This window comes from Ambystoma mexicanum, chromosome 14 (genome assembly GCF_040938575.1).
Source record: "Ambystoma mexicanum isolate Mex_15411 chromosome 14, UKY_AmexF1_1, whole genome shotgun sequence".
Taxonomy (NCBI): domain Eukaryota; kingdom Metazoa; phylum Chordata; class Amphibia; order Caudata; family Ambystomatidae; genus Ambystoma; species Ambystoma mexicanum.
The window spans coordinates 163,868,176-163,895,187 of record NC_090940.1 but is presented as its reverse complement, the minus strand read 5'-3'; the positions used below and the strand labels follow the sequence as shown (position 1 = coordinate 163,895,187).

At 50.0% G+C, this 27,012-nt stretch overlaps 1 protein-coding gene across 1 annotated transcript in view; it reads right to left on the bottom strand.

Annotated features, from left to right (window-relative positions):
• The window catches only part of LOC138527553 (acyl-coenzyme A thioesterase 1-like), a 150,366-nt gene that overhangs the window by 33,280 nt on the left and 90,074 nt on the right, over positions 1 to 27,012 (bottom strand). Inside the window, exon 2 of the mRNA XM_069638808.1 lies at positions 3,706 to 3,908. Within this exon, the coding sequence (XP_069494909.1) occupies positions 3,706 to 3,908 (203 nt within the window). The remainder of the gene's footprint in view (positions 1 to 3,705; positions 3,909 to 27,012) is intronic.

The window sequence follows — 27,012 nt, the reverse complement described above, 5'->3', positions numbered from 1 at the left end:
GCGAACATCAGCAGTCCAGCAAATTGAGCCTGGATGATGGCATATGGTGTTTCTTCAGCCAGGTTGTACATCTCCAAGGAGCGAGATAAAGCATCAGCACGGATATTTTCAGATTCCGGAATATAGGTGATATGGAAGTCATATTGAGCAAAGAAAAAGACCCACCTGGCCCGACAGCTGCTTTTACATTGCATAGATCAGAGAAATTGCAGGTTCTGATGGTCCGGGCGTACTTCTACTTGAAATGCCTCACTGAGTAGATGATGCCTCCATTCAGAGAAAGCTTCTTTCATCATCAGTAGTTCTCTCTCGATTATAGCGTAATTAAGTTCACTGCGTGTCATTTGTCATGAATAATATGCAATGGGGTGTTCAAAAGAGCTGCTCTAATGGCCGTACAAGAGGCTTCAGTTTCAACAATAAATTGTTGTCTACCAATGGGATGATGTGACACTGGAATGCCTCCTCTGCCTTTTGATCCCAGTGGAATGGGTGATTAGGGCTCACCAATTTAGTCAAATCAGCTGAAAGATGAGGGAAACCGGGTATGAATTGAGGATAGAAATTGGCCAACCCTATGAATCTTTGCAAGGCTTTTACAGATTGAGGAGTATTCCAGTCATGCATGGCTTGTATCTTGCAGGGATGCATGTGAATTCCGTCCTCACCAATCATATATCCCAGAAACTCTATTTGGGTCTGGTGAAAAAAGCACTTTTCAAGTTTAGCATAAAGATGGTTCTCTGCCAGTCTGGATAGTACATTCTGAATGTGCTTGATCAGACGATTCAGGGAAGACAAGAATATTAGGATGTTGTCCAAGTATACCCAGTCAGATATTCCCAGTAAAACTGGCAAAAATGTGGTACTTAAAACGCTGGAAGACCGCATGGGCGTTACTTGGACCAAAAGGCATTACGCGGTATTCAAAATGCCCCAAAGGTGGTCTTCCATTCATCAACAGGTTTTCTGCGTACCAAATGGTGCACACCACGCAGATCCAGCTTCGTGAAAATGGATGCATATCAGAGTGACTCCATGATGTCACGAATTAGGTTTAACGGGTACCTGTCATTCTTGGTGATGTCATTCAAATCTCTATAATCGATACATGGCCGCAGCGTGCCCTCCTTCAGCACAAAAAAACAAGGGTGCTCCAGCTGGAGAACTAGAACGGACAATGTATCCTTTGGCAAAACTGTCATCCAGATACTGACGAAGCACCTGACATTCATGCAGAGCCAATGAATAGATCTTGCCATGCGGTATAGGGCAATCCGAAAGGAGGTCTATGGCACAATCATGAATATAATGCGGTGGTAATGGGATCGGAGCGGGGTCTGCAAAGACGGAACTACGGTGCCGATATGGATCGGGCAAAACTCCTATACATGGATTGTGCATCGCCCTAGGCAACCCTTCCTTCATCGCGATACCGGGCAGTCCTGAACAACAAGAACTGGTACATGGGTTGGAACAAAAGAACATTGTTCGGGTGGACCAGTTAATGTAGATGTTATGATATTGGAGCCAGGGGAGACCCAACACAATGGGAAAGGCAGGTGACTGTATGGCATCTGAAATCAGTTGTTCACTGTGTTCGCTGATATGTACCCCCCGAAGGGCATGATATGTTGGGTCACTGGTTGCGGATGCAAGGAGAGTGCCATCAATGACTTCAATGTGGGTGGCTTCCATTTTGTCACATAAGGTATTGGCCTGAGACTGAGCGAAGAGTATGTCCACGTAGTTCCCTGGCGCCAGGAATCCACCAATGCAAAGGTCTCGACTTGTTTTGCTTCCCATGTAATTCGAACCAACACCACAAAAAGCCAGGCTGGAGTCATGGGGACCAGATCCTTAGAGGAAGGTACAGGAAGGACTTCAGAAGAAACTGGGCGTACCGTCACCTTCTCCTCAGAGGGCGAGCCCATCATTTTACAGATGGTTTCGGGGGACCTAGCGGGTACGTCCCAAGGAAGTGGCAAGAACCACCACAGCACAAACATAGACGAGTGGCACGACAAGGTTTATTTTCTGCTTCAGACAATGGACCCCTCTCTACACCAAGTTGCATAGGCTCCTTCACTTGTTCTTGTACCTGAGGTAGACAAATGGTGAAGTTTGTCTGGGTAGTGATCCGCTCGGGTCAGTTCTTTTTCTTTCTCCACACCTTTCTTCTTCACCTGATCGATTAAAGCCTGCAATGAGTCGAGCTCATGGGCACATACCAATTCGTCCTTATATTCATCCCGGAGGCCTCATCGCAATAGTGTCTTTTGGGTAATTTCCATTGCAAATCAGCAGAAAACTGGCAAAACCTACTGAGCTGCATAAGGAGGTCGTATGCTCGTTGCTTTTGTCCACCAACTGATTCTGAGTGCATGCCACTAAATTGGGAGAGCAAAAGGCTTCTAGAAACACCTTCTCGAATTTGTTGAAGTCATTCAGGATAGGGCTGTTGGATAAAATGTTCACTGGAGCCCATGCTAAGGCACTGTCCGTGAGGTTGCCCAATATTTACCCTATTTTGGCTTTCTCTAACCGAAATTGCATAGGTAGAAGTAAAGTGTACTTAAAAGTGGTTACAAATTCAGACAGCCATGAAGGATCACCATTGAATCTCATTGATGACGTTGGGGAATCTGCTGCCTTAGAAAATCCTGAGGTTGCCCCTTGCTGCATGGCCTGCTTCAGAGCAGCTTTTTCCTGGCGTATGTTTGTCATTTCCAAACGGAGAGCTTGTACCTAATCACAGAGTTCTGGGACAGGATGCATCTCTGTTACGTTGTTTAGGCATCTCAATCTGTTAACGACTATGTTGCATTTGCTTGGTTTACCTTTGGTCTTGATTCCGCTTCCTCAGGTTTCCATCTTGTTCGGCCATCGTGTGATATAGCACACAGAGGTAGCCCTGAAAATCTCTTGAATGGGTAGAAACCCAGCAATCCCCTCTCCCCAAGACCCCTCCCAGTACCACGAGTCTGGCTTCGCCTGATTTACATGGCACCAGGACAGTGCAATGTACGGAGAAGTGGAGCCAAATCAAGCAGTGATGAGAAATGGACACTGGCAGACACATGCCAGGCAGCAGCAAACAACAACAACAGATTCAGATACAGGGAGACCTGACAGGGTGAAAGAGCAGATCCAGAAAGGGAACAAAAAGGGGCCAAGGAAGGAGAGCAAGGAAATCAGGGAGACAAGGGCCTAAACCAGTACAGAGAAAGGAAAGAAGGCTGGTTAGAAAGGCAGACCAGGGAACAAAAAGGTAATAAGTAAAAACAGGAGTCAGTGCAAAGGGCAGGGACTACTGGAGCATTGAGACCGCAGTGCTAAACAGTGGAATCTGGTATTTTGGCTTTTGGGAAGTCAGCGTGTGCGTGTTGCCATGGCAACCAGTAAACCGAGACAGGAACTAAGAGGGTCCTTAGGGGACGCGGCTAACAGCATGATTTGGCACAACAAACATAGAGGACAACGCAACGCCCACAATAGACTGCCACTGCCGGACCTGCTGCCATGACGCTGTCCGCCTTCTCCCGTGCAAAAATGCCAGTGCGGAAAGAGGCACCATGCAGCCCACAACAGGTAAGCAGTCCCCACTGTGCGGTCTGCGGTGGACGTGCACAAACGTAAAATCGTCTTGATCACAGGGCTTCGCTTTGGAAAGCGGAAGCTGGATAATAACATAAGAACGTGTACCTGCGGCTGCATCTGCAGAAACTCCACAGCCGCTCCGAAATAGTCCAGGTGTAGCCCATCTAGACCTTGGGGGAGGTCCTCGAAACCAAAGTAAGCCAGCGCCAACGTCATAAATCCTCGGTTCGCGAAGAGGCTCGCCCTGTACTCTGGGAGACCACCAGCAGTCCCGTACAAGTCAATGACTGCAGGAAAAGGACCTGGTCCTGGAAAGTGGAAGGAGAAAGACAACGGCATTCAATCTTCAGTAAGCATATAATAAAACATTTGGCCTGTTCCATCTAATAATATACACAGCTACAATACCCCTAAAAGTCCACTGTCTGTAAACAGTTTTTCTATAGGATTCTGGATACTTAAGCAGGGATTAAAAAACTGTGCGAGCTATTTAGCTCCTGCTTGCGTCCTACATGAACACTAGAAACTAACAGCTACCAGAAGCTAAATTGGACCTCGGGCCAGCTGGTGTCATACCAGCATAGCCATGCAGCTTTTACCCTAAATATGTATAAAATGAGCATTAGAACACCACTGGAAGACATTTAACTCCTTATACGAGACAAACATTCGGCAGTAGTGCTAACCCAGCAAAAATATATAGTTTACGTCTGTAGCACTGCAAACACAAGTCTGAGAACATGGCCTACACGTCCTTAGCACCAGAAGGGTTAAAGCTTAATGGGTCAGATGTACAAAATGTTCAAGTTTGCTTCTGAGGTGGAAGTCAGCTATGTGGCACTACACATAACGCACGGATCCGATTAAGAACTGCTGCTACGACAAGGGTTCGATACTCCTCCTGGCCGACTACTTCCTCCATTCTTCTGTGGTTATAAATGGAGTTATAAATGGAGTATTACAATGTGAGTAATGGTAATTAGTAACACCTGTAACTAAGGGCTGTGGCCATCATTACGAGTTTTGTGGTAATTTTGCAGTAAATCTACTGATTTACTGTCAAACTAAACTTGGTACGGTGGAGCTACTACGGGGTTACAAGTGGTGACAATTCGCCATTTTTGGACTGCATATATCAAGGGGCTTTATGGCATGTTTACCGCTGGAGTTATTACCGTGTGGTAAATCTGAAGATTTCTGGAGAGAAAGTGGAGGATTTACCTCCAGCAATCAATTCTGTTACTGCCAAAAAATGTGGCAGTAAAAGAATTTCCACTGGTGGTGTGGCTACGAAGCATGCAATGCGGCCGTGTTTCCCGTGTGCTCCGCTCTGTAATGCCCGAATCATGTCATTTCAACCGTTTAGAGAGTTTTCACCTGATTCTGACTCCGGAGGGAAGAAGAAAGGAAGCTGATCCCTTTGATGGGATTTAGATCTTCAAACTCCCTGATATGAACATAATTCGGGACGCCGAAAGCTTGCCGGAGAACTGACCGGGGCCAACAACAAAATGGCGGTGCGTGCCTAGATCACCCCTGGTAAGAGGAAGGACCTAGCCGCGCAGAGGACGCGATCCGCCGAACGCCATCAACGCCCAGGAATAATCAATACTAAAGCCTGGGTCCCGAGTTGAATCGGCTCGAAGGGAGCGAAACCCAGGGTGCGGTGGCGGAGGAGCGACGAGCGACCAGTGGGGTGAGCGTAACGGAGGCCAGCAGACCCTCGGCTTCGCTGAAAGATCCCCAGAGACATAGCGTAACCCGCTTCCCCTGTTGTCCTCGGCGGCGGAGATCAGGACGTAGCATAACGCTGGCATCCTGGAGCTACGCTTTTGGTGGAGAGTGCAGCAGCCGGGGCCCCTGGGAAGAGCGTTGCATTAAATGGGAGGTGCCTGTCCTGGACCTCAGTGCTCAGGAGTGGCACGGCGCTGGCCCCTGGAGCTCCGCTCAGGGTGACACGAGCGGCGGTACAGGGCCCCCGACTGTGGCCACGGTCGGAACCCAGGAAATCCCTTGAAGGAAATCGAACACGAGCTGATTACGGGCGGACTGCGAAAAGCCCATCACCCTAATATACTGAGGAAAGAGCAACCCTCGGCACGGAGTCAGAGAGGGAGAAAACCTCCCCGGCACACCACAAGTAGGCTCTGAGGGGCGGAGGTGGCCCACGCAGGGAGAAGGCACCCCGAATGCGAGGCGCTGAAGGTGAGGCGGGAAATCCAGCGGACATATGCATAAGGCCCGGTGAGTGTCTGAATATGGAGCGGGAGTGGTGTGTTATAGGTGCCAGATCATTATAAGAGGTCCCTGGACCAGGGATTGGGATCACATCAGCCTTTCCATACATTAAACCCACCGAAACATCCCCATACTTCACTGGGTTTAATCACAATGAGCCCCTGCACGCCTCTTACCTTGAAAACTCCTGGCAGCCGGCATAATCAAGTGGGCGATACCTGCAATATCACCAAGGGATGCCCAAAACAGAGGTGAGAAAGAAAGCACACGGCATTCAGTCCTATCTGACAACACAGCCGGGGAATCCACCCTCCACTCACATTGTCACTGAAATCCTCCCAGCTTCGACCGCTAAACCGATCTCCGAGATGGCAATGTCCAGGGAAGAACTAGAGGGTATGTTGAAGTTGTTTAAACATGACATCACTCAGGAGATCAAAAAAGAAATTAAGACCTCCAAGGACTCCCTGGCTCAGTCACTGGCAGACCTTACGTCCCACTTAGGGCGTTTGGAGTCCAGAGTCACCGACCTCGAAAATGTAACCTGTGTGCAATCCCATGATAACAAAGCCCTGACAGGAGGGGTAAAGGCCATCGAGGAACACCCTGAGGATATCTGGGCATAACAAGCCGATTTAGAAAACAGATTGAGACGGAACAACGTGCGCCTTCGGGGATTCCCCGGCAGATAGATGATCGAGATCTGGCTGAATATGTAGAAACTATGTTTAGAACCCTCTTGGCACTCCATCCGAATGAAGAGATAAAATTAGATAGAACCCACCGGGTGTACTCATCAGCTCAAATGAGGAAAAATCTACTCCCAGATGTGCTCACCCACGTGCACTTCTACCATCAGAAAGAAGACATCATGGCGGCAGTCAGGGATGCAGACTCCATAACTTTCCAGGGCACAAAGATCCAATTCTTTCAGGACTTGGCTCCCTATACTTTGGCGTGCAGACAACGCCTACAGAGGGTAACATCCTGGTTGAGAGCCCGAAAGTTTCGCTACCGTTGGGGGTTCCCCTGCAAGCTGATGTTTGAACTCCACAATCAACATGTAACGCTCACCTGATTCCCGTAGAGGCGCCGGTCTTGACTGGGCGTACACCGTATCTTCAAAGGTGATGTGTAACACACGGCTGGCTCTTTGGGCTGGACCTCTGTGCACTGTATGTTTGACTCGAAGGGTAAGATGTCTTAGGTAAGTGAACGCCGTGCTCTCCATCTGCCTCGGGGCAGGGTGCTGTAACCAGTTTCTTCACTGGATAAGAGGACTGCTGTCCGTCGTTTACTGCACGAACGGTAAGTTTCGAGTAATTCTAATGTCTTTAAAGTCTTTAGTAATGATGTCTCTTGTTTTGCAGGGTTCCGGCGATGGTGGATGACGGGCTGAAGTGAGTTGAAGATGGAGCCCGTGTGATGAATAGAAGCGCCTGGAAGCATGTAAGTAAGCGCTTGTTGCCTGCTTCACGATGCGCTCTAACTGTCTTTTTATTTTGCAGGTACAAGTTCGGAGCGGCTGCAGGGTGCCGGAATACCCACTGGGTTAGATGTGGAAAGGAGTAATGGCACGTGAGTATTAAAGTTCCTCAATGTCTTTAAACGCACCTTGTTTTGTCTTTCAGATGCGGGATGCAGCGCCCAAGGCCTCCGGAGCGTGCGAAGAGTTGGTAAGCTTTTGTCTTTCAGATGCCGGAATGCAGTGTGAAGACCTCCGGAGCGCACGAAGAGTAGGTAAGCCTTTGTCTTTCAGAATGCAGCGCGAGGCGTTGGTGACAGCCGATGGCCCAGGTAAGTGAAGAGCTGTCACTGAAGACCGTAATGCTAACCTGTTCTTTCTTGTCTTTATAGGTGTTGCTGAAGACTGGATTCAGGATGGTAAGCCTTTTTCCTTAGGCCCAGGATCAGATGCAGAAGACACGATGAGCGTTCTGCTGCAGAGGATGCAGAATAACGCAAAGCAAGATTCATCCATCGGGTGTGGTTTAAATAGCCTCCTGTAGTGCTTAGGTGTCTCCTTCCACAGCCACGCCTAGGTAAGAAAAGAGTTCCTGCTTTCCAGAAGAGTTCCAGTGTTCTGAACCTAGGGAGTGGCTCCTGCCCCACCCAACAGGAAAAGTAGTTCCAAACAGAAGAGGATCAGAGGCTCAACTGGCAGGCAAGTAAGCAGCATGGTCTGCTGCAGGGAAGTCCACCCAAGCATTATGAGCCCGGCGCTTCCAGCGCTGGGACTGGGCATATTTATGAGCCTGGTGCCACTGGCGCCAGGACTGGGTCCAAAAGGTCCCAATTGGGACTGGTTGGCACTCGGAACCTGGGTTATGAATCTGCTTCCAAGGGAGTTGGGAAAACCCTGACCTTTTAGAAGCAGAGATCATGACACAACATCACATAATCTCCACAGAGGAAGAAGCTAAAAGCTTGATGGCCGACTCATCCGTGGAATCTGACTCCGGTCCCCAGCCCCAAGAGACCAAGGGCTCTACCCTACGCCAGCCAGCAAAAACGGGACGGGGGAGATCCCGGCGATGACCACAAACCACGGGAAACTCACATCGAGATTCCAGTCCCAATAAAATAGCCGAGGTGCCGGGAGAAAACTCCACCCCAGCATCAATAGAAGGAAAAATTTGGGCGGTGACCTGAGCGGTCTGAGCGTGAGAGGTACATTCTTTATTGAGAGTGGATGGTCGCCTACTTCAAACCCCGGTTGTTTGCTCCGGGGATGCCTTGTTTGTAACCCTGCCCGGGGGCTGGAGGGGAACCATCACACCACATGGGAAATCTGCGGGAGTTTAGGATAACCCCCGCTGTTCTTCACCTCTTGTTGAGTTAGAGTTGAGTGTCAGAAAACTCTGTTATTAATAATTGACTTGGGCGCCGGAATGGATGGCGCCCCGCTAGACTTTTAATCTGGTTAAACTATTGAAAGGACCGGAAAATGCGCAATTTTGGTTGATAATAGTAGATTTAATCGGCTTTTTCTGTTTTTGTCCTACTTATTGTTTTATATTTCATGTTTATGACCCTACCGGGGAACCTCGGAAGGGATTTTATGGTCTCACTCATCACAATCCTTTTTCATACGGGATCAAATGACTGACCTAATGAATTTTTCTACTGTTTTGAGGCGAGAACCCGAACGACCACAATATGGCAGCCCTTAACTATAAATTTATATCACTTAATGTACAAGGCCTGAATTCCCCTTTGAAACATAAATCCCTCCTCCACAGACTGAAATCCATAGACGCATCCTTCTTGTTCCTCCAAGAGACCCACTTAAAACCGGAGGATGAATTCCGCTTAAATGATAAGTTATACCCCACTAAATTCTTTGCCTCTAGTGGGCTGAAAAAACGATGGGTTGCCATCTTGGTCCGCAAGGGGATCACATTCAGGACCTTGGGAACGGTCCGAGATGAAGAGGGAAGGTTTCTGTTGGTGAACGCCACTTTAGATGGCCGAAGGGTAACACTGGTCTCTATTTATGCTCCAAACACTAATCAAGACCGATTCTTTATGAAACTCTCGAAAGCCATATTTGACCACGCAGAAGGAGAAGTGATACTAGGGGGAGACTTTAATGCGGTGATTAACCCTTTGGTCGATAAAACACTGGCCCCAACACCCCATGACAGGAACAACTTTGGGGCCCTTACCGCACTACTGAAAGACCACTCTCTGATTGAGGTATGGAGATTTTGTCATCGAGATGAAAGGGATTACACATATTTCTCAGCAGTTCATGGGGGGTTTTCGAGGCTGGACATGTTTATGTTGGCAGATACGCTCATTGAAAATGTATTAGAGGTGGACATTCTCCCAGAAGTGCTGGCAGACCACTCCCCAGTCCTATTGTCAATAACTTCCCTTCAGCCTCTCCCCCGTACAAAACCCCCATGGAGACTGAATGAATTTCTATTAGATGACCCAGCGGTGCGTACCCACATCAGAGAAACTATAGAGTTGTACTATGTAGAGAATGATACCGGGGAGGTGAGCTGGGGCACGATCTGGGATGCTAGTAAGGCAGTGTTTAGGGGTCATTTAATAGAACAAGCAGCACAACGAGGGAGAGCCCGGGGTTTACTGCAGGAACAGTTGGAGGGGGAAGTCCGGAGACTAGAGGAAGCACATAAAAAGAAACCCTCTCGGCGGGCTCGGCGAGACATGAGGAAGGCGAAGAAAGCCCTCGAAACGCATCACATGGGGAGGGCGGCCTATGGGATGATGCGCACTAAGCAATTCTTTTATACGAAGGGAAATAAAACTAATAAACTTTTGGCAGCCAAATTGGGTAAACAAACCAAACAAAATAGAATAGATTCTCTGTGGGACATATCAGACAAAAGCACCTATTCTGACGAGGGTAAACGCCGTATTATAGAAGAATTCTTCAGGGAACATGCGACCCCACATAAAGGGGACCCACAGGCTGCCAAAGAGTTCATAACTAAGGCGGATCTCCCTCGGCTGCCACAAGCGCTTTTAGAATCCTTAGAAGCCCCAATATGCACAGAAGAAGTCGAATGCGCTATCAAAGCCCTCCCTGTGGGCAAAGCTCCGGGCCCAGACGGATTCACAAACAAGTTCTACAAAACCTTTACCAAGGAACTCATACCGCGCCTCACAAGATTATTTAACGTGGTATGGGATTCCGGGTCGGTCACTCCGTCCATGGCAGAATCAAACACTACCTTAATCTTAAAACCAGGGAAAGATCCATAGGATTGCGCATCCTACCGGCCCATAGCCTTGCTTAACACGGATGCCAAGCTGTTCAGTAAAATTATAGCGCAGCGACTGGGGGAAGTGCTACCCACAATAATAAATAGGGACCAGACGGGTTTTATCCAGGGCCGGGCAGCCCATGATAACATCCGGAGAGCAATTGACTTATTACCTCAGGCCCATTTTCATTGCTCTCCCTAGATGCACATCGGGCCTTTGATAGCATGTCGTGGGACTATCTGCAACTGGTCCTGGAAGGTTTTGGCTTTGGCCACAATTCTCTAAGTTGGTGCTGTCCAATTTTCAAATTCCCTCCACCAGAGTACGAGTCAATACACATTGGACACCACAGATACCCCTCGGCAGGGGAACCAGGCAAGGGTGCCCCCTGTCGCCATTGGTCTTTGCCTTGGCAATGGAACCGCTGACCCAACACATCTGCCTCCACCCCGAGATCCAAGGGTTCGAAGTAGAAGACCAGATTCATAAAGTAGCGCTCTATGCAGATGATGTGCTTTGTTTCCTAAAGGAGGCTCAAACCTCGGTCCCCCCACTTATGAGCCTGCTTGACTGTTTTGCGCAGATCTCAGGATACACAATAAACAAGGCCAAGTCAAAGGGCCTGAACTTGTCAGAATCCTCACAGGTCCTAAACGCCCTACAGAACACTTTCGCTCTTAGCTGGGGAAACTCCAAAATCACTTACCTGGGCGTACACCTAACTCCGACATACTCTGGACTGGTGAAAGCCAACATCCCTTCACTGATAAAAGATGCAAAGGAATCCCTGCAAAAATGGGCCCTTCATGAAATATCATGGTTAGGGCGCATAAACGCCATTAAAATGACCCTATTGCCCCGGCTTCTATACACATTCCAAGCCCTTCCGGTCCAAATTTTAGAGCGGGACCTACATGCTTTACAGAAGGAAATATGCTGCTTTATTTGGCAGCGTAAAACGCCCAGAATTCAGCGTAAGATCCTCACGAGAAGCAGGCAGCTGGGAGGATTGGGGGTCCCCTCTATCTTGAGATACTATAGGGCATCCCAAATTGCCCCCATCCTGGGCTGGGCTATCCAATCCGACCCCCCCTAATGGCAGGGTATTGAACAACTGCTCGCAGACGCTCCCCTTTCCCATCTCCCTTTTATACCGCGAGAAGTTCAGGCCTCCCGGAGACCTCTTCTCCCAACTACAGGAGCTACACTACACTGCTGGGACAGACATTACAAGTTAAGAGGGATCACCCCGGGATTAGGCCCTCTGACCCCAATCACCCAGAACCCAGCCTTCACTCCGGGACTTCAACCTAAATCATACTGCAATTGGTCCAAAATGGAACCTTGAGATTGCAAGAGCTCTATGCCGATAACAGCCCATTGACCTTCTTTCAATGTAAGGAGAAATTCGACCTCGCAGAGACAGAGAGATTCAAATACATCCAACTCAGACACTGGGCTTCTAATTCGGTTGTAATGAAGGCTGCCATTTGGACCCCCACAGCTTAGAGTTAACGGTCTCAGAAGGACAACGATCGCATAGAGTGGCGACAACCTATCGCCTTCTCGAAAGTGTACCAGAGGGAGAGAAACTCCCTTACATGATAGCATGGGAAAGAGAACTAGGGAAAGAGATCACCTCAGCAGAGAATCTGGGACAGGGCACATAAGGCCTCTAGATGCACTAGGGTCAGGGAATGCGCACTTAAGATAGGTTATCGGTGGTACTTTTCGCCACAGAGATTGCATGCAATGAATGTAGAATACCCTGAGTTGTGTTGGCATGGCTGCTGAGCGATGGGAGATTTGGGGCACCTATGGTGGCATTGCCCGGCCATGCAATCCTTTTGGCTGGAGGTCAGGTTCAAGATCAAAGACATTTGTGGAACCCTCCTTCCGATGGACCCACTAGTGCTGTTATTGGGAGACACCCCTGATGACGGGACCTATCCTCAGTCTGGTCCCAGAGCGAGTCTAATTACACAACTACTAATGGCAGCTCGCATTACTCGAGCTCGATTTTGGAAAGAGCGGGAGGGCCCTCAGATCGCGTACTGGTGGGCCAAGGTATGGGAACTTCTCGGAGTAGAGAAATTGACAGCTGCTATAGAAAACCGGTCAGCTAAATTCCAAAACATTTGGGGCCCTTTCCTGGATCACGTAGAAAGAACACATGTTCTTCCAGCCTAGACTGGTAAAATATCTGCTCCAACCCTGATAAGTCTCTGAAACATGGAAACACTCGCCCACATGAATCTAAAATCGAGAGACACGGCAGGGTCCCGGAGGGCAAAGCTGCGAACCAAGGATAAATATGGTGATAAGAATTTTTTTTTTCCCTCCTCTCCCTCCTTCTTACACTTTTCTTTTGCCAGGAACGCTACGAAACATAAAGCAATACTACACCCCCAAGGGTGGCTACAAAACGGATTCACAAGAGAAATTACAAAGCCGTTAAAATGAAATGTTGATGCATTGTTTACAAGTTGATCAGAGTTGTAAGATTAATGACAAATGTTGAACTTATGAACTGTTGAAGTTGATTATCTGATTAGGCCTGAGAGTAAATATTTGTTGCATAATGCTCTATTTTTAGATCCGAGAGTTGCGAGGGCAATGGACCTTTTCGAGAAAAGATTAAGATCCTAGATGGAACTGTAGATTCTTTTTAACTCTTGAACTTTAGAAGCTGAATACTTCTGGGACTAAGTGATATTGCACATTGCTATTGATCTGTCTTTCTTTGAATGAATTCTATGTTATCAATGTTTCAATAAAAAAGATTTTGACAAAAAAAAAGAATTTCCACTACCTCTATCTCAGAACTGAAATTAGGCTCTCTGAAATTTTAAATTCTGGTATGTGGGGCTATATAAAACACCAAACATGATTCATGTGGTCATGGGGGAGGAATATACAGGGTTGGACTGGGACAAGAAATAGGCCCGGGCACCCAAATAAATGTGGCCCACCCCTCGCCTCACGACCCTTGACCTCTGATGACATCACCAGAAGTGCTGTCATTTGACCCTACGCCAAAGTGACCTCCCGAGAAGCGATGAAACACGACCTTTCACCCCTTGACAAAACAGAAAGTGGCATCAAATAGCCTTGTTTCTAAGTAAACTACACTATGAAAAATATTGTTATGATTTCACTAAGGTTATATACATTTCATACAAGAATCGATCACCATATGTATCATTAATATCTGTGTGTATAGATCCATATTGTCAAATTACTGTGAATGCAAGCAGACGTCCAAGACCAAATGATAATATGTTATTGTATAGCACTTACGCTTAACTCTTTTTTATAGAACAAATATGCATACAATATCATCCAACCTGTGTTGGTACTCATTTATCGACCTAAGAAGGATAAAAGGTTTTTGAAAAAAAATAGAAACATTTTTTTTTAAATAAAAAGTTTTTTCAATTTTTTCAAACCGGCCCCCACTCCCCAGGGACGATTTGGGCCTGGCCACGGGCCGAAAAGCCGAGGGGCCAATCCGACCCTGGGAATATACCAAGACTACAGATATTGGGCCTCATTACGAGAATGGAGGTAATGAAAAAAGCAAGGCGGAATGGTAATAGCGGCATCGTTAACGGGTCCGGGGCATTCCGACAAACCGCCACCGCCCATACTGTGCTCCCTCATACCGGCATGGGCGCATACACGCGCCCCTTCGGGGTGTAAATACCGGCAAGCTGGTAATAGGAGGACATCACAACCCTCGCGGGCATGCAAATACCGGCATCCCCGAGCCAGTAATCAGGGCCTGCACAATGGCGGCCACACAGGCATCGCGGACCACCTGTAAACGGCAATCCGCAATCACAGGTGCACACAATCACCAAAGATGGACTCAATGGAGTCCGGCCCAGTATAAAAGGAGTACAGCCACACACCACACCCCTTCCTACACCAAAATGCTACCACTAACTGTTGCAATCATGGCACTGGAGGACATGCCTATACTGCTACAACTACAGCAACAACAGCAACTACAACAACAACTACAGCAGCAACAACAGGCAGCACAGAGGAGACGCAGGAGAAGGAGGGTGAGACAGGCCCAGCAATTACCACCAGTGCAGCCAGTAGTACCTCATAGGCAGCCACCAATCCCTCGCATCAGAGCCAGCCCATTCAATCTAACCCCTGACCAGATCCACACCCTGTACCGGTTGGACCGGGACACCATCACCACCATAGTGGACATGATAGGCAACGACATTGCCAGCCTCATAGAAACACGCACTGCCATCCCCCCGCTACTAAAGGTGGTGTCTGTGCTCCACTTCCTGGCCACAGGTACCTACCAGCACAGAGTGGGCCAGCTGCATGGCATTTCACAATCACTATTTTCACGCATGCTGACCCAACTGCTGGATGCCCTCCTAAAGCACTCTAGCACCCACATATCCCTACCACGGACTGCCCAGGAGATAGCCAACACCAAAGTAGGCTTCCATGCACTGGCAGGCAAGCCCAATTGTGTTGGTGCCCTGGACTGCACCCATGTTGAATTGGTAGTCCCCCATGCCATAGAGGCGGTGTACCGCAATCGCAAGCAATACCACTCCATCAATGTGCAGATGGTATGTGACTCCAGCAAGATCATCACACATTGCTGTGCCCGATTTCCTGGATCAACACATGATGCCATGGTGCTGCGTAACTCCACGCTACCCCGTCACATGGAGCGACATGCTGGACCACGTGCCTGGCTGCTTGGTGAGTTGCCTGACTGGCCTACGGCAGTGCATCGGGGTAGTGATGTGTTGGGATTGCATACTCCACCTAGGTGGGAATGTGGGGGGGATGCATAATCCACATGGGTGGGAATGGGAGGGGATGCATACTCCACCTGGGTGGGAATGGGGGGGAATGCATACTCCACCTGGGTGGGAATGGGCGGGGATGCATACTCCACCTGGGTGGGAATGGACGGTGAGTGGAGAATGCACGCAGAGCTAATGACTCCTGACCTGAACCCCCCAACCCCAACATGACACATCATTGGCACACATCTGACCATTAACATATATAAATGACCACATGTAAGACGCTCAACCTGGCCACCATGTGTATGTCAAGCAATGCATGACTAAACAGGATCGCAACTGTGCCAATGTGGCTAGTGTGACCATGCACAGTGTAGTATACACAGCAAAAATGGGAGGTGAAAAATTGCCGTACAATCACAGTACATCTGCCTCAGCATGCATTATTTGTCCCCCTGCATCATCTATTCAACGCCATCCAGACTACCACACCACATAGCAGTATAGAATGCATCTAGATAACATTTGTGCATACGTACAGGGACATGTGCATGTCCACACCAAATAGCTGCGGGCATGACTGTGAATCCTGAAGGTGGCAGCTCAAAGTGACACACACCTATTTGCATTCGCCTGCAGGTGATGGAGGATATCCCTTGAAGCCGTGGCTACTTACCCCTGTGCGGAACCAGCGGAACAGCCATGAAGAGGAGTACAATCGGGTTCACACCCGTACCTGTGTTATGATTGAGCAGACCTTTGGCCTGTTGAAGGCGCGGGTCCGCTGCCTAAGCAGGTCTGGTGTAGCACTCCTTTATAGGCCTGAGAAGGTGGCAAAGATCACCATGGCCTGTGTCATGCTGCACAACATGTGCATCCGGAGAAATGTACCACTGCCACCTGACATTGACAAGCATGCACTGGGTGAGGATGATGAGGATGGAGACGGAGGTGAAGCAGCACCCCTGCCAGTCCTTGATGCACAGGATGGCCATGCAGTACGCCAATCACCGATTCACGAATACTTCTGAACCACAGGGACTTTGATAGATATGTGTCAGTGACACACTGGGTCCATGTGGACATGCACACAGGGAATGTTGGGAGTTGGGCACTGAACACCGTCATACATTAAATGGATACACACGAAATGAACAATGTCCAGGCATTAAATGTTTTTTCACACAACGGGTGTATTGAATCAAACTGCAAAAATGTGACAACCCCTCCCAAACCCTCAGTGAACTCCCAAACCCCCCAGTGAACTCCCATACCCCACAAGTGAACTCCCAAACTCCCCCAGTGAATTCCGCCTAATGCTCCCATTCACCCCCAACACCATCTGAGCCAGTCTCATTGTTCTCCCACACTATTTGCTGGACTTCTTGCTGTCCGGGGGCAGCATTTCAGCGTGCCTCTCACTCCTTCTGGTAGGACGCACGGGGCTGGGGGGTCCAGAGGAAATGGGGACAGAAGAAGCAGGTATGGTGGCTGGTGAGGAATTGGTGGGGATTTCCACGCCTGCTGAAAGTCGTGGCCGCTGCATGTGCAGCAGGATGGATGTCAGGACCTGTGTGATGGCCCCCAGACAGTCTCTCATCAGCACTGCCGAGGCATAGACTACGGCTGTGTTGGACGTTATGGCGGCTGTGGTCCCTGCTATGGCTGTGGCTATCTCCCGCCTGGTGTCCTCGCCATCCGCGACGTATTGGCGCAGCAGGTCCAACATCGACTCCTGCCTGGCCTCCACCCTCTCCAGCCATACCTCAAGGCTGTTGGTGGGTGCAGCGGTGGTCAAAGGTGCTGTCACGGGGCCTGCATTATCAGTGCTGTCCTCGGGGATGGGGCTCAGGGCGGAATCGTGCAGGCAGGGATCGGCACTGCTGTAGGTGAGTGAGGGCTGAATTTGGGGTGGGGGTGGGGGTGGGGGTGGGAACGGGGTTTGGGGTGTGTGGACATCCCACATGCATGACTCCTTCCTGGTCCACATACTCCTCCATGTCATCTTCGGTGGTGGCCAGTGGTTGTTGGGCCTCGCCTTAAACCGGTGTAGGTGTGGGCAGCTGGGTGTCCACAGTGTCAGGCGCACTGGGTGTAGGGGTGGGCTGCGAGGCTGCCCTGGAGGTGGTAGTGTTGGTTGCCGTTTTCTGTGGCCGGGAGGTGGATGCCCTTGTGGTGGTATCCTGGCTGGCATCTTCTCCAGCCATACCTCAAGGCTGTTGGTGGGTTCAGCGGTGGTCGAGGGTGCTGTCACGGGGCCTGCATTATCAGTGCTGTCCTCGGGGATGGGACTCAGGGCAGAATCGTGCAGGCAGGGATCGGCACTGCTGTAGGTGGGTGAGGGCTGAATTTGGGGTGGAGGTGGGAACGGGGCTTGGGGTGGACATCCCACATGCGTGACTCCTTCCTGGTCCACATACTCCTCCACGTCATCTTCGGTGGTGGCCAGTGGTTGTTGGGCCTCGCCTTCCACCGGTGTAGGTGTGGGCAGCTGGGTGTCCACAGTGTCAGGCGCACTGGGTGTAGAGGTGGGCTACGAGGCTGCCCTGGAGGTGGTAGTGTTGGTTGCCGTTTTCTGTGGCCGGGAGGTGGATGCCCTTGTGGTGATATCCTGGCAGGCATCTTCTCCATTGGTGATCAGTGATGGTGTTACATGCCAGATGCATTCTATGGTGCTGTGGAGTATTTTATTAATCATGCAGTCATGTCTTACAGGTGTGTCACACAGGGTAGTATGAGGGGGCATTTTGGCATTTGCTGCATGGCAGGTGGCATGCCACTGTATTGGGGTTTGTGTGATGTCTTACGTGGGCAAGGTCCGTGTGTGTTGGGACATGCATTGCCTTGCCTAGACTCTCTCCACATCACTTGTGCTACATCATGGTTTCCCCTACAGGGATCTGCAGGGTCACTCACCTCCATCTGCTGATGTTGCTTCACCCGTCTCCATCTCCCCAAAACCCTCGATGGACTCCAGATTGATTAAGGTGCTTGCCGTCTCCTCCCAGGTGGTCAATTTGGCAGGAGAGTGGGGACCCCCGCTTGTAGCCATGGCCTCCCTCCTGTTGCTTGCAAGGATATTGCGGACCCTGAGGCGGAAGTCATCCCACCTCTTCTTGCAATCACGCACTGTCCATGGGGTGGTTCCAACAGCGGAGACCTTGCGGGCTACCTCCTGCCAGATGTCCTCCTTGCGCTGTTGCACCTCACGCTTAAGGTTCTGATCTTTAATCACATCGGCATGTGCGGTAAGGGTGTCTGCAAGCATGTTTAATTCTGCGCCAGAAAAACATTTTTTCCGCAGGCGGGGGGTGGTCTTCTGGGTTGCCTTGGACATGGTGTATCTATTGGCAGTGGTCTCTCCTGTAGTCAACTGTTGGTTTGGGAGGATTGCAATGGATTGTGTTTTTAAAGATGGCCACCGCCAAATTTCCAGTTCTGACGCAATGACGTTACTTCCGGATCCGGTATTAGGAGCCCGGTATTTGCATGTTGTTATTACCGGGTCGGTAGTAAGGGGTAACTCCTAGCCGGAGGCGGTATTGGCAGGTCCGGTGATGGCGCTATCGGGGGGTTGGAGGGCGCGAGTACGCGCAAACCCCCATGCCGGTTGGAGGGCCTTCAGCGGCATGCCGATATGGCCATTACCGACATGGGGGTTCGCGCGCACTCGTAATCACCCGCTATTAGCGGCGTCATACGAGCACGGATCCGCTCTTACTTCCATGCCGGTAATGACCCTGTTTTTACCGCACTACTCGTAATGAGGCCCATTGCCTCTTAATGAGAGATAGTGATAAAGTCGCCTAAGATCCTCCATTTAGTAATGAACATTAGTCCGGACTTCAGATGGTCATGCCGACTGCACTTGGTGTCAGATGGAGAACTTCGAGGTGTGCATCGTGAGGCATGCACCACAGAAAGAGGCGCAGCAGTGACCCCACCTTAAGAAGAAATATTCTTCAACTCAAAGTAATATATAAGAGAAGTTTGTTGTATCCATGGAAATACTTGCGATTTATTAAATAAAATAAAAAAAAGCAAACATGAAAATTATTTTTGATTTACAAAAGTAGAGCCAGGACTAATGATTACACAACATTTTGAATGCCATTTTTTTTCTCGCCTATAAACTCTGGTGTACAGGTGCGTTATAAATTCCATATCATATCATGCCAGGCAACTATCACAGACAGTCAGTGAGGGGAGGGTTTAAATTTTACTTAATTCCATGTTCGATAAAAACAAGGAAAACTTAGTGTAATATAATAGAGAATGTGAAACAACCCGTCTGTGCTAAAACCGTAGGGCACAAAGAATATTGTACTGGAATATTGTTGCCCCGGATTACTGCCGACAGAAAGATTCTTGGGGGCCTCGCAAGATTACAGAAAAACCGCCATTATGGCAGTAACCAATGCAAATTCACCGAAATATCACCAGCAGTATTTCATTAAATGTGCATGATTGTGTAAAAATATTTTATATCAACTATTTCCATCCTTATTTCGAAGATGGAAGTGGATTCTGTACTCTAGCCGATCATAACTCCACTGCACATTTTTTAGTAATGCAAAGAGGGCCCTTTTTACCCATCTCTACACTGCATTGCAATGAGTGTAAGAAGGTGGACATAAGATATGCTTCCTTTTTCACTCCCTTTAGGGTCCCCAGGTAGGAATGTTTCTCCTGTAGTGAAGGAAAGCTCTAGCAGTTTCCTTTTACTAAAGCTTCAACACTATCAGGGGAAGGCCTATCATTTTCACTGCCGCCTCTTAGGTGGAGGTAAACACTGGCAGTTGTTTAGGCAGCATTCCACCTGTAATCATAGAGTACTTACCACCGACTGTATTCCAAACGGCTACCCCGGTTCCTATAATATTGGAGGCGATAAAAATAGGCATATCTGTAGAATATCTTTTTTAATGGCCGAACTGTGAATCTTTTTGTGGCTGTGAAAATGAGAACGGATACCTGTTCTCAGTTTCCATCCTCCACATCCCTCTTCACCATCCCAGTATTAATATGTGAAGTAACCCTTTTGCCATTCCATTCCATTCTTTTTTCCCCTCCTGCCCAGCCTATGCGTCCTGCCCACTGGGCAGAACGACCCTCTTCCAACCAACACATCAGTCTTTTCTGTTCCCGCCTTTAGCAGGGACTGCTTGGGTGGTGTTTCACTCCTCCTCAAGCAGACCCTGGGGGGATGCAACCTTCAATCCAAGAGCTCCTCTGCGAGGCGGACAATCGTCCGCTCGTGGTCATGGCTCGTGAGATCTCCTGCCAAGAATGTATTCTCGGTTGAGCAGGGGGGCCTGCGGCCCAGGGACCTCCGGTCACCCATGCATAGCGTCGAGCGGCAGTTGAGGAGACCTCTCCTAGTCAGGGATACATGCTGCCACACCAGCCCCATGGAGCGGATCTCAGGTGTGGCTGCAGGAATCTCCATATCGACTACACCAGGGCCTGCTGGTCACATTGTTTTTTTTATTGCTCCTGCCTGCTGTGCTGTGTCCCGTGCTGGTTTTGGGCTGCCATAGGGAACCATGCTGACAAAAAGGTCCACAAGGAGCTTAGGTCTCCATCAACCTCCTCATCTTGTGGAGCCTAGGTCTCCCTCATCCTCCTTAACCTCCTCTTCTCCTCCTCAACCACACACGAGGAGGAGGAAGCATAAGGTTTCTGAACACTGGCTCTTGGAGATTTTCAGGAGAGCTCTGCAGGAGGAGGGTATCAGAGGTCACCATGGTGTTTGTTTTTATTTATTTTTTAAAGTGCTCACACAGCCCGGGGGCATCGAGGCGCTGTTATAGGATTATATCTTAGTTGTGTATTCATAATGCACTTAATACCTACAGATTTCTAAGTGCGGACCTGGGATATCGAACTTGTGTTGCTTCATGTAGTCTTGTTTCCAAGGCGAGCATGTTGCCGCTGAGCTATTCTCCCGGGTGTCACCCTTCACATCCCAGTCCTCCTGCTCTAGCTCTGATGACTCTCCTTCTCGTGCGAGGTTTTCAAGTTACTGCCACTGTCCTTATCCGGGTCGTCCACTACATGGGGCTTCCAGACTGAGCCCCCTTCGGTGGTCCGAGGTGTCTCAAGACCCCCCTCCCCAGCTTAAGCGCACCCTGAAAACAGGCCTCTCCCCCCTCCTCCCGGAAATCAAAGATTACATTTTAAGGGAATTGACTAAGACAGACAAGACAGTGGTACCTAGGCTCTTGGTGAAGCTGTATCCTTTCAGGGGGTGAGAGACCTCCATGCCGCAGGATGTCCAGGTGGATGATATCCTCCAGTGTGGCGGTCTTCCATGGCAGCAGAGGACGCCATCAAGAATCCCATGGAGAAGAGGGTGGATGTTGCCCTAAAGAAAGCTTATGGTAGGGCGCATCTGGCCCTCTGTTTGGCCACCCACTTCTCCAACACTGCAGAAACGGCCTTAGGGGGCCTGAAGTCGGCAATCAAAGCTCTTGAAGATGGTGCAGATCCTATTCCAGAGCTCCAGGCTGTGAGGGCGCAAGTGGAGTTGATGTTGGTTCTCCCTTATGATGGGGCGATGGTTGCAGCCATGTCCATGAGCTCTGTGATTGCAGGACAGAGGCACCTGCACCTCAGAGTTTGGCGAACGGACTCCAGCCTGAAGTATACAGAGTTGAAAATCCCTTTTGAGGGCTGAATGTTGTGTGGCGATTCCCTTGAAGATAAAGACCTGGTGGACCTTAAGGTGGACAAGTATGCTGGTTACCTGTGGAGGAAGCCAAATGCCAGGCCCGGTCCTCCCTCCCAGTTTATCAGCCTCTGAGATCCCGTTCAAGGCCCAGTGCCTGGGGGTGGCCCGCAGCAGGGAGGAAGAGGCACTCCACCCGGTCGTCATCACCATGGCAGCAGAAATGCTGAGGCTAGGCCGGTTGTAGGGGGATAAGGGGGGATGTAGGGTGCCTGAAACACTCCTGGACCCAGTGGACCCAGCTTTGTGATGATGCCGTGGGCCAACTACCTTGTGCACCGGGGCTATAGGATTAAGTTTACATTCCCGCCCCTTCCATCAGGCATCGTTCATACACTGATCCCGCAGGTGCCCCTGCAAGAAGTTAGCGATGCAGCAGGCTCTCCAGGATCTGAAGGTCAAGAAAGTCATATGGAGGGTACCTAGTGAGAACGGGGTCTAGGGGTATACTCAATTGTGTTCTTGGTGCCCAAGCCATCAGGGAACTACAGGCTCATTATAGACTTGAAGGCCCTGACCGCTTTATTCCAACTCAGCACTTCAAGATGGAATGTCTCCAGTGGACCATTCTACTTGTGCGGGACTTGGATTTCCTGGCTTGCCTAGGCCTACAGGATACATATTTCCATGTCACCATCTGGACGTCCCATCAACAGTTCCTACGGTTTGGGGTAGGCAAGGGCCACCTCCAGCTCCGGGCACTGACCTTTGGCCTTAAATCAGCCGCATGGGCATTTACAAAGGTGATGGGACCGATTGTGGTCGCTCTTCCCTTACAGGGAACCCAGGTATTCCCGTATTTGGATGATTGGCTCAGAAGATCAGCTCATCAGGCCTGTGAAGTCCATGTGCACCCTTGCTGAGGATTATGGGATTCCTCATCAACTGATCAAAATCGCACCTGCAGCCATCCCAGGACTTGCAGTTCATATGGGCACAGTTCTGGGTGACGTGGTATCGGGTCTTGCTCCAACTCGTCAGGGCCCACTGGTTACGGGACAGTCTGGATCTTCTGCTGGCACAGGGGCAGGTACCGGCCAAGGACTTCCTTCAGGTGCAGGGTTACATGGCATCTTGTGTCTTCCTTGTCACCTGGGCCCAGCTGCATCTGAGGCCCCTGCTGCCTCACCTACATAGGTCCTGGAGCGAGGATTCCTTGGACTTCGAGACCCTGGTATCTGTGGGTCCATTTCTCTGGAAGAAGCTCCAGTGGTGGCTTCACCTGCTCAACTTACTCCGGGGGTTTCCCCTCCGGCAACCGTCACCGACTATTGACAGACGCCAGCCACACCGGGTGGGAGGGCAGTGTTGGGTCAGACACACCAAAAGCTGTGGTCCAGCCGAGAAGCAGCAAGGACTTCCAACTGCCGGGAACTTGCGGCAGTCTTCAGTGCCCTTCAGGCCTTTGCACCAGTGCTCTTCAGGCCTTTGCACCAGTGCTCAAGGGGAAGTTGATCTTGCTTCAGTCGGACAACACTGCCACGGTGGCCTGTATCAACAGGCAGGGGAGTTCCTGCTCCCGGTCAGTGGCATTGCAGTTTGGGGCCTGGGCGTAAGCCCATCTCTTGGCCTTGTCAGCCTGCCACATCAGGGATCAGGACAACACTGTGGTGGACAAACTCAGCAGGGTGTTCCCATCGGCGGACTGGAAGCTGCGCGAGGTGGCATATCAGAAGATCTGCAGGGTGTTGGCTACCACAACTCTGGAACCATTTGCCTCACCCCTGAATGTGAAGGTCCCCAGTTTCTTCTCCCAGTTCCACTCCCAGGTTGCATTGGAGATAGGCACTATATCTACTCTTTGGCCGATATGACTCCTGTATGCATTTCCTCCCATCCCCCTCATCCAGAGAGTCTTGCTCAAGATCCGGAACTCGCAATCAAAGGTTATTCTGACGGTTACTCTCTGGTCCCTGAGATGCTGTTTCCTCTCCTCTTGGACCTTGCTGTCACTCCCATACTCCCACTCTCCGTTGGCCAGGACCCTGTGCAGTGCCCTCCAGGGATGGGGGGCCCGAAATCCTTGGTCTGGGGATCTGGAAACTGAAAGGGTTTGCCCGAGGTCCGAGGTGCTCTTGGATGAGGTGGTTTCCTCCATCCAACGTGATAGATGTCCCTCCACCTGAAAGGGCCTATTAACAGCTCTTGAAGAACTTTATGTCCTGGTGTGTAGCGCAGGGTGCCCCCTCTCTGTTGGGTTCCAGTCCTTGTTTCTCCAGGATGGTTTTACTATGCGGCTTTCTGTCTCCACCCTTTGGGCTCAGTAGGCAGCCATCAGATCTTTTGGGGGTCCTGAAGAGGAGTCATGCAAATTACTGGATCTGGTGGGGCAGTTCCTTAAGAGGTTCTCGCTGGCTACGCCTGCTTCAGCCTCTGGTTTGCCCCCCTGTGATCTCCAGGTAGTCCTGAGGGTACTTCAGTACGCCCCACCTTTGGGCCTCTGGGTGAGATCCATGTCACATTGTTGATGCTTAAAACTGTCTTCGTGGTGACCTCGGCCCGGCGACTGGGTGAGATCGGTGTCCTCTCCTGTGAGGCCCTTACATGGCAGTCTCCCCCGACACCCTGTTGCTCAAGTGTCATCCCTCCTTCCTCCCGAAGATGAAGTCCAGAGATTGTCCTTCCCTCTTTCTTCCCCGCCCACTCTTCCGTGGAGGCGGAGCACTAGGCCTCCCTGGATGTCAGAAGGGCTATCCTTGTATATAGACAGAAGAGATCCCCTCATTAGTGGGCATCTGCAAAGGGGGTATGATGTAGTGCACCAATGGTACATATCAATCACCTACAATCTGTGAAAGTATAAAAAAATATATATATCTTACTTATCTTGCATTAGAAAGTGATTTCCTTTTATTGTACACTTGTATAATTAGACACCACAATACAAAATAAAAACGATACGATTCCAGCACCTCAGCCAGTCACACAGTGCCAGAACCGACGCTACACTAGTCAATGTAAGAATGATCACGACCCTGTTGCATAGAATCGATATCAAAACCAATTCTAACTGGTCTCTGTACAACTCAACATGTTTCTGTTCATGTCATTGAGAACATTCTTCAGAGGAAAAATCACGGTCATCCATGATGTCAATATTTGAAACTTTGTAGTGTCTGTGATGTTGTCATGCCTGCGCCATGGGCGCATCCATTTGCGCTCAATATGGACTATTTGTTTATCATTTATTTACAACAGACTCTTGGATCAATCTATATTTACTTTGGGGACTTTATTTCCCATTTGCGAGACTTTGGTGCTTTATTATTTTTTCCAACAAACTACGCATACCACAATACACTTGGCTATAAGCATCGATTCCTGGCTGTTCCTATTGGTCATCAAAGGAACTACACCCCCCAGAAGCCCTAGGGATTGGCTCTGCTTCCACCAACTCAGGAACAGAGAGGGAGGTGGCCGATTGTCTGCAGGTGTGCTTAGCCAGGTGCAACCAATTAGCCTGCCTCTGTGCTGGGCCAGGCAGTATAAAAGGCTGCTGCCTGCAGTGGCTCAGCCTCTTGCATTGAGAGACCTTCCTCCACCTTTCGTGTCTTTCTACGGATCTTTGTATGCTGTTTACCATCACTCCTGCTTGGACCCTGCCTTGCATCTTGCTACACCCTGCTGCCTACAGCCCTAGCCTTCTGGGCTCCCTGCCTCAGCCCAGCTCCTCTGGGCTTCCTGCCTTCCTGTTACTCTTCGCTGCCTACAGCCATAGCCTTCCAGGCTCTCTTCCTCACAGCCCTGCTCCTCCGGGCTCTCCACATTCTAGCCGTTCACGCTCTGCTGCCTTCCAGCCTCCGCCCTTGCCCTACCGGGCTTTCTACATTGCAGCTGATCACGCTCTGCTGCCTTCCAGCCTCCGCCCTTGCCCTGCCGGGCTCTCCACATTGCAGCCGATCACGCTCTGCTGCCTTCCAGCCTCCGCCGTTGCCCTACCGGGCTTTCTACATTGCAGCTGATCGCGCTCTGCTGCCTTCCAGCCTCCGCCCTTGCCCTGCCGGGCTCTCCACATTGCAGCCGATCACGCTCTGCTGCCTTCCAGCCTCTGCCCTTGCCCTACCGGGCTTTTTACATTGCAGCTGATCACGCTCTGCTGCTTTCCAGTCTCAGCCCTTGTCCTCTGGGCTCCCTGCTCTGCAGCCTGCCTCACTCCGGCTGCCTACAGCCCTTGTCCTCTGGGCTTCCTACTTTGCAGCTGATCACGCTCCGCTGCTTACTACCTACCTTTTTCCGCTGGGTTCTCGGCCTAGCAGCCCCCTACAGTCCTCTGCAACCTTCTACGGTCAGCGGCCCTGCCCCTCAGGGCTCACTCCTTGCTGCCCGGCCCTTCTGGGTTCCTTGCCGTGCAGCTTGCTTTACTCTGCTGCCCTAAGCCCTTTCCCTCTGGGCTTTCTACCTTACAGCCCTACTCCTGTGGGCTTGCACATTGCTTTCCTGCTCCTCTGAGCTCTCAACCTTGTTCCTTACTGTCCTCTGCTATCCTATCCTGTTACACGACTTTCCCTTCATTTCCTTCTGCTAGTTTGCTATCAACCTTCTTTTCCTGGATTTGTCTGTAAGTATCTTCTCTTGTCCTGTTTGTAGACCCTTTTGTACAGAGCTTGTCTGTTAGTTCCCATCAGTCAACCTCTGCCCCTTCCCTTGTCTCGTTTCTACATTACAGACACCCATAGCTGCTGTTCCAAGTCATGAGCAAACAGCGTGGGCCTCTGTTATAGCAAACTGTGCAGAAGGCTTGAGTATTTCCTAAGGTTCGTGGAATACTCTTTTCCTATATCTGCATACACCCCAAGAGGGAATTCATTCTGTACCTTTCCTTGCTACTCTTGCCTACTCTTCGTTCTCTTTCCTTTCAGCTGTGTGTGTGCTTCTCTGTCCACTTTATTTAGGCACAACCACCCAAACCCT